This window comes from Diplodia seriata (assembly GCF_021436955.1).
Source record: "Diplodia seriata strain FDS-637 chromosome Unknown scaffold_5, whole genome shotgun sequence".
Classification (NCBI taxonomy): Eukaryota; Fungi; Ascomycota; class Dothideomycetes; order Botryosphaeriales; family Botryosphaeriaceae; genus Diplodia; species Diplodia seriata.
In genome coordinates this window covers 1,322,957-1,337,712 of record NW_027117312.1, presented here as the reverse complement: position 1 = coordinate 1,337,712, position 14,756 = coordinate 1,322,957, and the positions used below count along the sequence as shown (strand labels likewise).

The following is a 14,756-nucleotide window of genomic DNA, read 5'->3' as shown; positions in this document are numbered from 1 at the left end:
AGCAGCGGCGGCGGCGGTGGGTTGCAATTGGATGCAGATCGCCGGGGTCGAGTTTCGAAGGCGCGCCACACCCACGCCCAAGGGGCGGCCGGCCGACCCGGGACCAGCACTCGACCCGCGCTCCGTCGCAAAGGGAAGGGTGCCTTGGCGCGGCCAACCCATTTGCGCTCGTCGGATTTGCCAGTGCTGCTATAGCCTCAGCTAGTCCGCGTAGCCGGGCCTCTGCCGCAAGCTCTGCCCACGCCCATCTGCGGCGAGGCCTGCAGTCGACCCATCGACACCAAACGCCGGCGAGAGCCGGAGCGCGCCGTTACGCTAGAACGTCTCGGCTCTGTCGAACACCTGGAGCGCTGCCGGACGGTCGGACGGCCGGAGTGCCGGTGGTCGCCGACGCCCCCCGGTTCTTTGCCGCAGGGTCGTCTGAGAGTCGTTCTCGTAGGATTCTTCACGAACACGCAGCGAGCTGCAGGAAGGAAGGGCGGCGGCGCGTGCGTCGCGGCTGCTCCGGCCCGGCGAGCAAGCGACCCTCTGGAACCCACCGCCACGTGGAAGAGCCAGTCGTCGAGCACCATGAGCGGCGACCAGCAGCGCTGACATCTCGATCGGCCGGAACACCGCAGAGCCACCGCAGAGCCTGCGCCGCTCGCAACTTCCGCGCCCACCCGCGCCATGCCCGTGATGCCCGTGATGCCCGGCGCCCGCTACATACGCCCGCCCGCCGCGTCCCTGGCCTAGAAGCAGCCCTAACGTCACTCCCGGGTAGCGACTCGTGCATCTCCGCAATACGACTCGCCGTCTCCGATCTGCAGACGCACTGCAAATCATCCATCCGCTGTCTATTCCGACCCGACCTCTGGCACGCTGCGTTGCCAAACCGCAGGTGTTTGGAAAGGGCATTCCTCGACACTGGAGCTGAAGCCCGCCCCCTCCGCTCGTCGTGATTGGTACCTGCCCAGGCATCTGCTAGTCTAGCCCCCAACCAGATCCAATGACCCGATACAGCCAAAAGCAAACATCGTAGCACCGCCCGGGTTGCCCGTTTTCAGCAACTAGTCGCGGCGGTAATATCCCACCGGACCTAGCTGCGCCACCAGGACTTGTTTCGATAGTGCTACAGTCATCTGTAACTGCGCCGGCGCGGGCGATGGTTTCCGGCTCGACTTCTGTTTCAACGACATGCGTCGTGGCTCGGTGGTCATAAGGAAGGTTTAGCTAGCGCGAGTGGCTGGACAAAGTGGCGGAAGGGCGCTGGCCCCATAGAGTTTGCATCGCTGTTTTCGGAGGCGACCGTATTGTTGCATCAAGATGATCTTGCATCCAATTGCCTGCTCGTTGACGTGTTCGATTGTTTCGAGAACTGAAATCCCCACATAGCTCGGCGTAGCGTCGTCGCTTACATCCATCGCGCACGGGAAGTCGGCATCTCTGGCCCGAACCGAAACGGGGGGGTCTGTTAGTTAGGTGACGAAAGGAACCATCTCCGCAAAGCCTACGTCCTCACTTTCCGCGCCAGAGACGGAGAGATGTCCGATGTATGAGCGGCTTTCGTCATCTTGGGGTAAGTTTCGCTCTAGATCTTCATATTTCTCCTGGAGTCGTCGGAGCTGGCCGTCGGCGTCCGGGGGCCCCGCCTGGCAGGGCTTTTGTGGACATTTTCATAGAAATTGTGGATGTTTAGTGGCGCACCAGCGATGTCCTTGGGGGCTACCGTTTTCCGCGTATCACGTCCAGAAGAAGTTTTGGCCTGCACATTCGACGGGAGACCGCAGCCGTCTTCTACTACCGTAGTTCTCGGTCCTTCCGAGTCCGCCAAGTAGATGGTAGATCCGCTCCAGTCGCACAATTCGGCCAAATCCTCCTCTTCCTTCGTCTGCTCATCACAATCGACAAACCGTCCAGAAGAGGCATTTGCATCGTCGCCGTCCTTTCTACCAGCCGCAATTGCTCGTGCTCCTCGTTCGCCAGGGTGGCGGCGCTAGAGCGCTTAGCAGATACTGCCTCACCCTTATCTTCTCCCCCATGCTTTCGCTCTTTCTTCAGCGGATATCTCTGCACTCCCCTCTCGTCCCTGCGTACAGAATCCTTCGTGTCTCTCTGCTCGAAGGTGGCGAGGTCGATCTCGACGATCCCGCCCCCAAACGACTTGGCACACTTGGGAAGGTGGCCCCAGTACGCGAGCTCAGCAGGACGGGGGCGTGTTGGCATGTTCCATGCATTCGAAACTTCGGACTGGAAGCTGACCATTGTCTTCGCTGTCTCGGCGTACATGCTGCGTGTCCAGGCCGCGTTTATGGTGCGCTCATGGGGAACTGGCGCAGGACTCGGGGACGCAGCCATGGTGCTTTTCTGCCCCGTTGAGAATGCAGGCGACCAAGAGAGGAATATTTACTGCGAATGTGAGGGATTGCATGAATGCATAGTGAGGAGTGGCTGTTGTCGAAAGTTCAGGTGAAGAGTATTTGAGATGTTCTGAAGAGGAGTGTGTTCTTGCGCATATGGGTACTGGGGGCCGTGGAGGAAAGAGCTACGCTGGCCTGCTAATGGGTGTGAAGTCGATATTCACAACAGTTCCTGGGTGACAGCGGCAAGTTTGATGACCGTACAGGCGAGGTGGAGGTTGACGCCACAGAAATGGGAAGCTGCGCAATGCTATGGAGGGAACACTTGGAAGACGAACGTGGAAGGATGACCAAGGTAGAGGAAATATGCTGGGGCGCGTTTGAGGCGCGTTCAAGCTCTGACACAATAGCTTCGCATGCTATATGCCCTTGAACTCTGTACGATATCCGGTGGCTGCCCGATAGATGACAGCGTACATCTCACTGTACAGGCGAGTGGGTCCAGATTGATCCTGGATAGATAGAAGATTAGATCCGAAGAAATTGAACTTGTGCAAGGACTTGCTGAGGTGGTATTGGGGTATCTAAACCACGCTCTTGACCCACGTCCAACTCACTCCCAGAACGCCATCTATCACTTTCCGTACCTGTCAGCTTTTCCACACTGGCTACAAAATTCCTTACCTTCTTCCGAACGCCATAAATGCAAAAAGAGGAGAAAAAGTTGAAACCATCCTGGCCGGAAGGTCCGACTGATAGCCCATGACTCGCCGGTGTTCTGCCATCAGTCCCACCGCGGGCAAATTGCCATCACCGCATGACTGGTGGTCTTCCTTCCTTGTTCCATTTTACCCTGCTACACAGCCAATCGACCGCCTCTTTGACACCAGAACCTGTCAACGCACTGCAGGGCAGAACACGGCTGTCCCTGATGCTCCCTCCCTTGCCGCCCTCAAATACCTTGCGCACCAGGCCCTCTTTAATCTTTACCGTCTCTACACAGTCCTCGCGATCTTGCTTGTTTGCCAGTATCAGCAACGGGACGCCCTCCGTTTCTTCGTGTTGTAACACATCCTCGAGTACCAAGCGGCACTCCTGCAAGCGGCCGTCTGTGTCCTCTTCCCTGCCGTTGACCAAATTCTCGAGATCCGCGTCGCCAATATCGGTGCTATCGATGACGAAGACAATGGCGTGGCAAGAAGCGTAATAGCTTTGCCAAAGGCCGCGCAGCGAGTGCTGGCCACCGACATCCCAAATCTTGAGGTACATGTCCGGAAGGGTGATGGTTGAAACATTCTGGCCCACGGTCGGGACGGTCTTGAGCTTCGGGACGTTGTTCGAGTGGACGGCCTTTATTTGTTCGAGGAGTGTGGTCTTGCCGGCATTGTCGAGACCGAGGAGCAGGATGGAGTATTCTGTGGAGTAGAGCTGTTAGTTTGTAGATGGCGGGGCATTGCAGCGGAGCCAGGAGCGCGAGCACCTTCTTTACTGGTTGCGTAGAGGTATATGCCTTTCATCAGATGGAACATGTTGGGCTGATGGTGTCGCTCAAGGGGTGCGACGACAGCGTGGTGTGGAAGAGATGCGGGAGTGGACGCGCGTGCGTTCCGCGGGAGCTTTGAGAGTGATGTGGTTAGATGGCGGGCCTGGCACCCCGGGCGCGACATGAGTCAGGTCACGCATGGCGCTTGACATCCCCACCATGCCGGCTTGAGCCAGCTCTGCCAACGCGAACATGACCGCGTTGTGACGCGCCTCTTCCAAGATCTCAGAGCGCGTCCATCCGCACAACACTTCTGCAGGCCCCCAAGCGCATACAACACTTCGCGCCGAACTCGACTCACCTCACCCACGGCTCCCGCTCACTACGCGACTTCTAAATATATCGACACCAGTTGCGTCATCACTAGCGACTCCTCCACATTGCGACCGACGCGCGCACCTACCACCATGGCACCCGTGGAGGTGGACGTACTCAACTCGAATCGCGAGCCTCTGTTTCAAATCACCAGCGCGGTCGTGCTCGTCGATCTGTGTCTGGTAACGGTCCTCAGATACATTAGCCATGCTGTTCGCGCCTTGCCCCCGGCGCAGAAGACGCGTTACCGCGAGGAGCAGCGCAAGAAGATTCTCACCACTTTCGGCTCCCTAGCTTTCGCAAGTATTCTCGTGCTGCTCTACCACTGGGTCTACGCGCTTATCGGTTCGTACGATGCCTGGGCCGACCAGCAGGGCGAAACGACACCCGGTGCTCTGTGGGACGGCTGGTACGCGGGTACGGATGATCAGGACTGGCAACTCGGAAGATGGTGGCAAGATGCCAAACCTCTTGACGACTTCAAGCGGGCGACGCTCGGCTCGAGCAAGGCAGTCTGGTGGACCCAGCAGCTTCTGGTTTCTCGCATCGCATTCAGTGCCTTCGTGGGAATTGAAGGTAAATTAGCAAGATGACGACTCCTGCGCATGCGAGATTCGCCGCTGACGATCAGGTTGTAGGCCGCAGACGCGACATTCCGGGCTGGGCGGTCGCTGCTGTCTGTGGTCTGGCCGAGTTCGCCAGCCTCAGCCTGGCCCAAAGCATGTTCTTCGTGATGCTCACAGTTACTCCGGCCCCCGCTACGAGGACGCAGCGTGGCTCGCGATGGGCGCCCCATGTGCTCGTCTACCTTCTTCCGATCGCGGCAGCTGCTACTCTGACCGGGCTTCAGCCTGGTCTTGCTTCTAATGATGCTGGTTGGATCGCAGAATACGGCTCTCGCCTGGGTGCTTTCTTCCTGGCAGCAGGGACCAGGGTAAGTGCCTTATCTTGAGTGTTGAATACGGGTTGCCTCACGCGGTTAGGTAGCAGCCGAACATCGCTAAACTCAATTTACAGTTTGTTCCAGAGAAATTCGGTCGGCAATACAAAGACGCGCATGCCGCACATCGTGCAGAAGCAAGAGTCTACAGCGCAATCTCCATCGTTGCCACCGCGTTTTTCATGCGCAGTACCTTCTGGGGTGCGTTGTTGAATTCGGGCGCTTCATATGAAAGACGCTACAATACCGTCTGGTCCACGCACCCCGCTTACGACAGGCCTATATGGTCAAAGCTTGCTTCTGCATCCATGAAGATCCTGGGTGCTATCAGCACGGATCCCATCATTGGTGTCATTGGCTGGGATGTTCTCTTGTCGGGCTTTGGTCTCTGCATCTGGGCTGCTTCTCGGGGACTTGACGTCAGAGATATGCTTAACAGCATAATCCCCTCACTGAGAAGAGAGAGCACCGAGGATAAGCCTGCTGTCAAGGAAGAGACCCCCACAAGCCCTACCGAGTCTCAGCGTTCTTCGCCAGCCGGACGTCGTGGCAGACCGAAGAAAAACCAAAGTTCTACAGCACAGGAGCCTGCTTCGCCGGCAACAAGGCGTAGCCCGCGTAAACGGTCCGCTACTCATGACTCCGACGCCGACGATGCTTCGTACGCCCCTCCTGCCAACATCGAAGCAGAAATCGCCGACTTGGAACATGATGAGGAGCGTGACGACACGGTGGCGGAGGATGCAGAGGCGTCTGCCTTGGCATGGGGCTTGTCCCTCATTGGCGGTCTTGGACTGATGAGCGCGGCAGTGATGGGCGCTGAAGTGCGCAGCGGATAGTCGACAGTGCCTCACGGCGAGTCTGGGTACAACAGAAAGACACCTTGTCTGATTCAAGGTCAGCTGCGGACGGGGCTCGTGGGTACTTGCTTTTGGTTTTCAGTCATCTTCCGGTTGTGTTACTTTCTGCTTTCTGAGGGAGAGCTTGCCGGCATCACTGGGCGTGGTGCATATCTCTTTGGTCATTGCTGGGGCGATATCTGATTTCTGAGCTGTCATCTGGCTGGTGGCTCTGGGAAGTCTCGTTTCAAGGGACGAGAACGGAAGGACGGGAGCAAGGACGGATGCGGCTGTAACGAGGCGACGACTAGGGACTGGACAAATCTCAAGATGACGTTTCATATGGTCAGGCACATGACGGTGCGAGCTGAGCAGTCGACCGGCAGACGGAGCGGGCAGCTTGTGGCATGTAATGCTGCATCAGGCGCCCTGCGGGCGAATCGAGGAGAAGGCGGATGTGATAGAACGTGGCGGGCCGGCGGCCGCGTCCGCGCGGAGGTGAGGACTGGCGCATAGCAGAGCGTGAGACGCATCAACTGGTCTGTCTCGACTCATTGGCCTCGACGGGTGCATGATGGGCGTGGGATTATGCTTTCACCGCTCTCGCGCCGCAGCAGGGATTGCGGCGCTCTGGCGCAGCGGTTCCTTGCGTTAGGGCGGCTGGAGACTGCAGCGTGGAGTGGAAGGGCGAAGGCTCGGCGGGTGTGACGCGACGCTCGGAAGGCGCTCAGAAGGACAGCAACTGGTCGCACGCTTGCCACGCTGCGTCTTCCTTGCGGCGGAGGGCCGTCTGATCGGCCTCCCGCGCAGCCGAAACACACCTTCCATCTCGCCGTCGTCCGCTCCAGCACCCTCGACAGCCAAGCAGGCTCAGGCTCAGGCTCAAGTCTCCGGCCAGGCACGCCCACGCACGCGAGCGCCATCGCCGCTCTCTCCCCGATCGCCCGTAGGCTCGCGCGCCCGCAGCGCGCTATCAGCAATCCCTGCCCTGCCCACGCCGCAGCCTGTGAGCTGGCCGCGACGCCTTGCTGGACGGCCTTCGCATCCCATCCAAGCTGTTTCGACCTTCCGCACCGCCCGCCCCGACCCGCTGCCAGCTGCCCTCTGCCCTCAGCCCGACGTCAGCGCCCGCAGACCTGCTCCAACCGCCCTGCCCCAGTCCGCGCGCCGCATCCACGGGCCGCAAGGGAGACGTCTGTGCTTTGGGCATCAGTCCGCGACCAGGAACGCCGTGAGGCAAGAGCGCCGCAGCTCTTATACCGCCCGCCATGAAGGTAAGCAACAGCCCAAGCCGTCCCTTTTGCTTTTTTCCTTTTTCTGCTGCTGCTTCGACGCACCGCCCCTTCCTTGCCCTGGCTCCCTGCTTCCCCCGCTGCTCCGCGCTCAGCCCTACCGTTGCACACCCGGCTCCTGGCGACATTCCCCGAAAAGGCCGCCCTTCCCGGATTGGCATTCTTTTGCTGCGCGCCCACCGTTACTTCCCTCCTCCACTTTGTTGGGCGCACTTGACGCTGTGATCCTGCTGCCTCATCCACCGCGGCGGGTGCATCGTCTTGGCCGCTGCGTGGTCCATCCGATCGTGTATCCACCGAGCTTAAGACATGATACCCAATCACACCCCTGCCGCCTCACTTCACCTCTGCTTCCCGGGGCCCAGCGTACCACTGCTGTAAGATCCCGCCTCCAGGACGTCTCTTCTGCCAAGCGCCGTTGGCCCTGCCCTGGTCGCGCTCATGTACCCGTCTGCCTACGCTGGAGCCACCTGAGATCCTGCAGCCTGCCGCGTCGGCCAAACATCCGGACGGACACCACGCCTCTCGTGCTGCTATAAGACACCTGTGTCGGCGCATCACGATGAAGGGCTGAGCCTGGGCATTTCACCGACGTTCTTCCTCTCCACACCCCACAGCACGACGGCCAAATACATCATCGCACCCACCATTCTCCAGTTCCTCTGCGCCTTTTTCGCCAACCTCACCCCTTTACCTTACCTCGACACCCGCTTCACCCGTCTCTTCTTCATGACCTCTTCTTACCTCTCCATACCTGCGGGCCGTGGGTCACCGGCACAGGAAATGGGAGAAAGCCACCGTGCCGCGTTCGACAAGTTCAAGCCTGCAGCAAAGTTAACTTTGATGCGCTATTTCCAGGACCTTCAAAATGCTGAGATACCACCGAGCCCTGTCGCTCCGCGCTTCCACACCGGACGGCTTCCGAACAGTAAGGCCGGAGATGGCAAACCCAGGTTGCTGTTGATGGGTCAGAGGCGGTGAGTCACGCGCCCTGGTGATTTCTGACGTGGGATCGTGGTAGTAGTGGCTGTGGCGAGGAGGGTTGTACTGCAGGAACAGGATATTGACTAGTGTTGCAGGAGTGGCAAGTCTTCGATATCTAGCGTCGTCTTCCATAAGCTCCCTCCAAGTGAGACGCTTTACCTCGAAACGACCACCCGGATCAAGAAAGAATCAATGCAGTAAGTCCAATGACCCCTTCCACTCGAGAGGGCGTAGGATTGATTCGACGCAGCTCTTTCATGGACTTCCAGGTGTGGGACTTCCCGGGTCACCTGGACTACTTCGACCCTGCCTTTGACGTGGACAACATCTTCGATGAGATTGGCGCCTTGATATGGGTCATCGATGCACAGGACGAGTACCTGGATGCCATTACCCGCTTGAACACCACCATCCTCAATCTGCAACATTCATACCCGAACATCAATGTTGAGGTTTTCGTTCACAAAGTAGACGGCCTCTCAGAGGACTACAAGAGCGACACGTACCGAGACATCATTCAAAGAGTGCAGGACGAGCTGTCGGATGCCGGTTACGAAAATGCGCCCGTCAGCTTCTACCAAACCAGCATCTATGATCATTCCATCTTCGAGGCTTTCAGCAAAGTCATTCAGAAGCTGATTCCCCAACTTCCCACGCTGGAATCTCTGCTCAACAGCCTCTGTTCCACCTGTCGCATCGAGAAGGCATACCTGTTCGACGTCCTCAGCAAGATCTACATTGCCACAGACACTAGCCCGACGGACATCGGTAGCTACGAGATCTGCTCCGATTACATCGATGTGGTTGTTGACGTAAGCGAAATCTACGGATGGGATCGTCCGGATGAGAATGGGTATACCGACGGAGACGTCGAGGAGACAGGCAACAACGATGCAGAGAGCTTGATCACCATGGAGAGGAAGGGGAACAACTATCTCTATCTGCGAGAAATCAACAAGTGAGTAGCGGGCGCAGACCTTGGGATTTTTTGGTTCTAACAGCAGTACAGGTACCTTGCTCTCATTTGCCTCATGGGCGAAGACAGCCCGGCAGAGAAGAAGGCGTTGATCGACTACAACGTTGGAGTCTTCCAGGAAGCTCTTGCGCAGGTCTTCCCCAGGTAAAAGACTGTTTCCACTTCCTGTACATGTCATGTCGCCTTTCTATTTCTCTGGAAACATTCAACGGTATCAACGATTGGAGTTAGAGGGAAAGCAAAAAAGATGGACGGGGAATGTCTTGCTTGATTCAAATACCCGGGAATCCTTGGGTTGGAAGGATGGTAGCAAACGAGTGGTAGCAAACAGAGGATGAAAAGGCCGCACGTGAGAAGCGGCTCGTCAGTGCCTCACAATGACGAAGTGTACGATCCTTTAGCAGCCAAAAAAAAAAAAAAAAAAAAGCCGTGGGCACGGAATTGGGGGTCATGTAGACAGGCGGGATCTCTGCGAGATGGTCTCGTCCAGTGATCCGCAAAGAATACATGGAAATGTAGAACTTGAAACACGGGTTTTGCATTGCTTCATTCCTATGATAACGTCTTGAATGACGAGAGGTGGAGAGAACAGGAAATCTCCGAACGGGCCTGGTACGGGCCGGGCTGGCGGAGCCCGCCCCCCGTCGATCGCCGGACGCCAGAATTCCCATTACCACGGTTCGGACACGGCCGCCCAATTTTTGTTTTCTTTTTTTTGTGGCTTGCAGGATGGGTGAGGAAACGAAACAAAAAGGGTGGGTGTAGTAGGCATGCTTATCGCCCAATCGGAGGCGAGCGATTAGAGTTGACGATGGGGGATGCGCGACGCGAGTCATCAGCCGCGAGGAAAAGAGGGGTGGGTGACTACATACTCGGGACGAGGGAAGCGAGATAAGTGTGTTTCTAGAAGCTCTGATGGCTGCCATGTACGTACCTGTCCTCGGGTTCGCCGGAGATAAAATGTCTCATCAGGGGAGAAGCGGATTCGATTGATGAAACGGAGACGAGGACAAGTGAAGGCGTCAGCGGGGTGCTGTGGGACTCCCGAGAGATGATCTGTCCACTTCTGCTACTTTTATGCTGCGTACTCTTTGGTTTCTTCAAGTCACCTTTTCTTCACAGTTTGCTTGTTCCTTGGGCTCTTTGATTGGACCGTTGTGGTTTGGTGGTTTATTTTTGGACTGGGGTTCCTTCTGGAAGCTTTCGGAGTCTGAAAAGCTCCATCCGCGTAGCTCTCCAGCTGCTTCTCGCAACACACCAGAACCAGGCCTCAGTGTCGCCTCCTTCCTCCTCCTTATCCCCCGAAATCCCGCGCAGCTAAAGGGATCGGAGTGCCGGATACTCGGGACTGGCTGCGCGGCGCATACGACGTGGTCTCTCCACATTCCTTCCACCTCACACCCACCGCCGCTGCCGCCGCAACCGTCCTCCGCCTGTGAGACATAAGCGCCTGGGAGCAGAGATATACCACGGCTCTCCCCTTCTCTTCGATACACGCGCACGAACATCGGTTCGAGGACAATTGCCGCATACCGGCTTCCACATATACCCACCTACCGCCTAAACCAAGAGACCACACGCGCAACCGTACGCGCACACGCACACACAAAAGACAAGATGGCAGACAACGCCAAGGCATCTCCCTCTCCGCCGCCAGGAGCAGCGGCAGGCAACAACAGGAAGGCACGAAGCAGAAGCAGAGGCAGAGGGAGAAGAGCGTCGCCGGAGGCCGATGACATCGGCAAGGTGACGGTGCTGGATGTGCTGCGCGTGCTGGGCGGCGTGCTGCTGCTCAACTTCGCGCTGAGCTGGTACATTACGGGCGAGTCGTTTCTGTGGGGCTGGCGGCCGTGGTTCGCGCGGCCGGACGGGCTGAGGGCTTGGATGGTAAGTTTTCTCCCCGACGTTTTTTTTTTTCTCCTTCTTTGGAGCTTGTTTCTTCAGTTAGTGGAAGGGTGGATGGAAGAGAAGAGCGGTGCGGGCGGGGAAGCCACTGGAGATAGCAATCTTCTATGTGGAAAGCTGGGGAGAGAGTGGGCGCGAGAGGGAGAGAGTAGACACAGTGAACAGCCATCTCTGACTGACGCCTACGGGGCAAACCACGCAGAAAGGACCAGTCCTCCTCACAGACGAGCAGCTCTCCGCCTACGACGGCTCCGACCCCTCGAAGCCCATCTACCTCGCCCTGAACGGCACGATCTACGACGTCACCCCGGGCAGGCACTTGTACGTTTCCCCCTCTCCCTTTGCCCTCTACCCACCCCCAGCCTTCCCTCTTCCTGCTTCTCTCTTCCCCTTCCCCGAATGCACAGAAAAAACCCGCCATAGACCAAAAAAGACCAAGCCGGCTAACACCCGCCAACACAGCTACGGCCCGGGCGGCGGCTACCACTTCTTCGCCGGCCGCGACGCCGCGCGCGCCTTCGTGACCGGCTGCTTCGACACGGACCTGACGCCCGACCTGCGCGGCGCCGAGGACATGTACATCCCGACCGACGTCGCCGGGGAAGACGAGGAAGCCGGGCTCTCGCCCGAGGACATCGCCGCCCGCGACGAACGCGAGCGCCGCGCCGCCCGCGAGAAGGTCGACGGCGTCATCGACGGCTGGGCCCACGTGTTTTCCGGCGCCACCGGCAAGGAGTACCTCGCCGTGGGAAAGGTGCTGCGCGAGGAGGGCTGGCTGGACCGCTTGCCGCGCCGCGAGCTGTGCGAGAAGGCGGCCGAGCTGAGGCCGAAGGGGAGGGTGAAAAGGAAGAAGGGTGCGAAGAAGGCGGAGGGTAAGCAGTGAGAGGAAAGTAGGGGATTCGGGGGGTGAGTTTAGTTGAGTGTAAATATAAATAGATCTTTGTACAGTAGTATCTGTAGTAGCATTTTGAGTACTGGCGAGCAAGGGTTACAAACAGCGCACTTTCAAAATTCAAATTACTATTACCCTGAAGACTGCGGCCTTGAAGGACGGATGAGCTTGTTGCACATCCAACGTTGATAGGCACGTGCCGTTTGACGCTACCATAAGCACGTTACGTCTTTGAAGTGACGTGCAAGCGGGGAAGCCCCATCACCCGTGCAGATCATCACGCACATTGGATCAGAACACATGTTTGACGGCGAAGAATCCCAGTCCCATTATAACATCGCGGCCTTATGTAGAGTATTGAAAAAGCCCCTTTGATACAGTCTTTTGTCAAACTCAAGCATGAATTCCCATCACGTTCTGGTATTTTCGTCCGTTCATCCCATCGGAGCTATTTATCACAGAAAGTAGTCCGAACTTTTTGTCCCCAACTTTCGTTTGGATTCTTCAAAAGTGATTTCCCGAAAGATTGGTAGACGCCTTCATAATGGAAAGACCCGCTTTGGATTCTGAACCGCAAAAGGAAACCCGTTCATCACGCCGCCATTTTCAGTCACACCGGTAACATTTACTCCTGGCCAACAGCGCGAGCTACGAAGCGCGTTAGCAAATGCGTTTATGACGTCGCCGAACATGTCTCAGCCACATCCTACCGCCGTCTGATTCGAGCCGAGCCGAGCCTTCCGAACGACGACCAGATGGGAGTGGCGAGTCGATGTAGCGGGCGTGGGGGTGGGGGGCTACTCACTGTAGACCTGGAGCTTGCTGTGGTGGACGACCTTCTTGATCTGGCCCTTCTCCTCAAGGTCGGCGAGCGCCTTCCTGGCGAGCGAGCCGTTGATCTTCAACCTATCGACGAGGATGGCGACGGTGATCAGGCGGTACGACTGGACATCCTTCTGGAGCTTGTCGTTGGTGGTCTTGTCGAGGACAACGGCGTGCTGGGCCTTGTCCTTAACTGCAGTGCGGAAAAGGTCATGTCAGCGCTGGGTTCCTGTGATTTCTGGCCTCATCCGCCGCGCTTCTGGGGTCTCGGCCGCGGTGCGTGTGCTGGGCGCGTGTGCGATGCGGGGTGGAAACGGGGGCTTGGGAGACGAGCGGCTGCGCGCCTCGCACGAGTGGAAGGGTTTTCGCGATGAATTTTGCTGTGCGGTGCGGTCGCGGGGATGGGGTTTGGGGCGGCGGTGGTGGTGAACGTACCCTTGCCCTTAGACCACTTCTTCTTCTGCTTCTTGCCTCCAGTAGCAGCGGGAGCCTACACGGGAGGTGGTCAGCATGGCGGGAGGTTTAGGATCTGAGGGCGCTTGGTGGGCGTACCATTTTGATTGATGTCGAGAACGGAGGTTGTCGAGGTCAGGTTCGGCCTGGCTGGGCGGGTTGTGCTAAAGTCGCTTGTCGAAATTCATTGTGGCTGACATAAGCGCGGAACAAGCGAGCGCCGGCCGCTGCCCTCGCCGACACCTCGTCACCTGCCTGTGATGCAAGAACCGTCGATCTGATCGCAGCCCGCCTCGCAACACCGGACGCACCCAGCCATTGCGGACGACTGCTGCGCCAATGCGGCGGCAGCCTGCCCTGCGCGGCTCTGGCATTCTTCCCGGACTTTTGCAATCGCGTTTTTGCTGCCCCTCGCGCCTTTGCCCGCCAATGGCGGAGACGTTACCGCAGAATGCTCCCTGGCAACGACAACAAAGAAACAGGGCGGGCGCCAGGAATCTGGCCGGTCGCGACGCAGCCGCCCACGAGGCTCGCGCAGTGCGTCGACGCGCCTGTCCGTCCGTCTGCTTATCGCTGCCGCATTGCACCCCATGACCCCAGAGCGACACACATGCAACCATGCACGCTGCTTGCCAAAGCCGCCACAACGTGCGTTAGGCCGCCCGCCGTGTGCATTGCGCTGCTCGCATTGGCCTGGCCATATATGTCTTGTATCTCACATGTCGACACTACTGCGCCAGCGGTGAGTTGGTCGCAGCAGCCGTCGTAAGCGCCATTGAAGCAGTTGTCAATCGCACCCTGAAGCATAGGTATACCGGGCGCGCGTGCGCACCCTACACGCACCTGTGTTGACAAAAGGAAAAAAAGGGGAGAAGACACCACGACATCGATCAGCTGCCCGATACGTCATGCGGTATGGCCCCATTCGGGATGGGGGGGAATACCCAGAACGGCTGTGAGGCAACCCAGGCGCTGGCGGATTGCATGCTTCATGCCGTCCGCACACCACACGAGGCCCATCCTCTCCACACACCACACCATAACCGCCCGCGCCTCAGCCTTCCGCCCACCCCATGCATCGCGCCTAGACGATCCGCCCACTCAGCACTCGCCAATCAAGCCACCACAGCATTGCCGAGCAAGTCGCCGGGCAACCGCGACAGCCACGCTGTATCATCGCGGGAGGGGGAGTGGAGTGGGAAGCACTTTTTAGTGTGGGCATCCAATCCACACCCTCAGCCTGGTGGTACCTCCCACGCCCGCCGCCCCTTTGCGATAAGCAGCCGTCTCGCTGCCCTCCTCCCCACCCCTCTTCTTCTCTGGTATCTCAATACGATCCATGCGATATTGATGTCTGATCGGCGCTCGAGCAAAAGGCGGCTGCCCCGGCGAGAAAGAAATGATGTCTGCGTACTCCGTAGCCTGGGCGGCCTCCCCCTTGGTCGCTTGTGCAAGC

The 14,756-nt window shown here is 58.2% G+C and overlaps 5 protein-coding genes across 5 annotated transcripts; 3 read left to right on the top strand and 2 right to left on the bottom strand.

Moving 5' to 3' along the window:
• Positions 1 to 3,149: 3,149 nt before the first annotated feature.
• Positions 3,150 to 3,868, bottom strand: ARL3 (ADP-ribosylation factor protein 3; the record flags this gene model as incomplete). The annotated part of the gene is made up of 2 exons (XM_066776851.1): positions 3,150 to 3,754; positions 3,820 to 3,868. The coding sequence occupies 2 exons, from the start codon at positions 3,866 to 3,868 to the stop codon at positions 3,150 to 3,152; spliced, it is 654 nt and encodes a 217-aa protein (XP_066632693.1).
• A 421-nt stretch (positions 3,869 to 4,289) lies between these two features.
• Positions 4,290 to 5,976, top strand: SLS55_005400 (uncharacterized protein; the record flags this gene model as incomplete). Its single annotated transcript, XM_066776850.1, has 3 exons — positions 4,290 to 4,773; positions 4,836 to 5,131; positions 5,215 to 5,976. The coding sequence occupies 3 exons, from the start codon at positions 4,290 to 4,292 to the stop codon at positions 5,974 to 5,976; spliced, it is 1,542 nt and encodes a 513-aa protein (XP_066632692.1).
• Positions 5,977 to 8,051: 2,075 nt separating this feature from the next.
• Positions 8,052 to 9,376, top strand: GTR2 (GTP-binding protein gtr2; the record flags this gene model as incomplete). Its single annotated transcript, XM_066776849.1, has 4 exons — positions 8,052 to 8,245; positions 8,348 to 8,449; positions 8,503 to 9,210; positions 9,262 to 9,376. The coding sequence occupies 4 exons, from the start codon at positions 8,052 to 8,054 to the stop codon at positions 9,374 to 9,376; spliced, it is 1,119 nt and encodes a 372-aa protein (XP_066632691.1).
• Positions 9,377 to 11,112: 1,736 nt separating this feature from the next.
• On the top strand, positions 11,113 to 12,016 carry SLS55_005398 (uncharacterized protein; the record flags this gene model as incomplete). Its single annotated transcript, XM_066776848.1, has 2 exons — positions 11,113 to 11,119; positions 11,358 to 12,016. 2 exons carry the CDS (start codon positions 11,113 to 11,115, stop codon positions 12,014 to 12,016), a joined length of 666 nt encoding a protein of 221 aa, XP_066632690.1.
• A 634-nt stretch (positions 12,017 to 12,650) lies between these two features.
• On the bottom strand, positions 12,651 to 13,619 carry RPS25 (40S ribosomal protein eS25; the record flags this gene model as incomplete). Its single annotated transcript, XM_066776847.1, has 5 exons — positions 12,651 to 12,673; positions 12,831 to 13,040; positions 13,283 to 13,289; positions 13,571 to 13,577; positions 13,612 to 13,619. 5 exons carry the CDS (start codon positions 13,617 to 13,619, stop codon positions 12,651 to 12,653), a joined length of 255 nt encoding a protein of 84 aa, XP_066632689.1.
• Between the last annotated feature and the right edge of the window lie 1,137 nt (positions 13,620 to 14,756).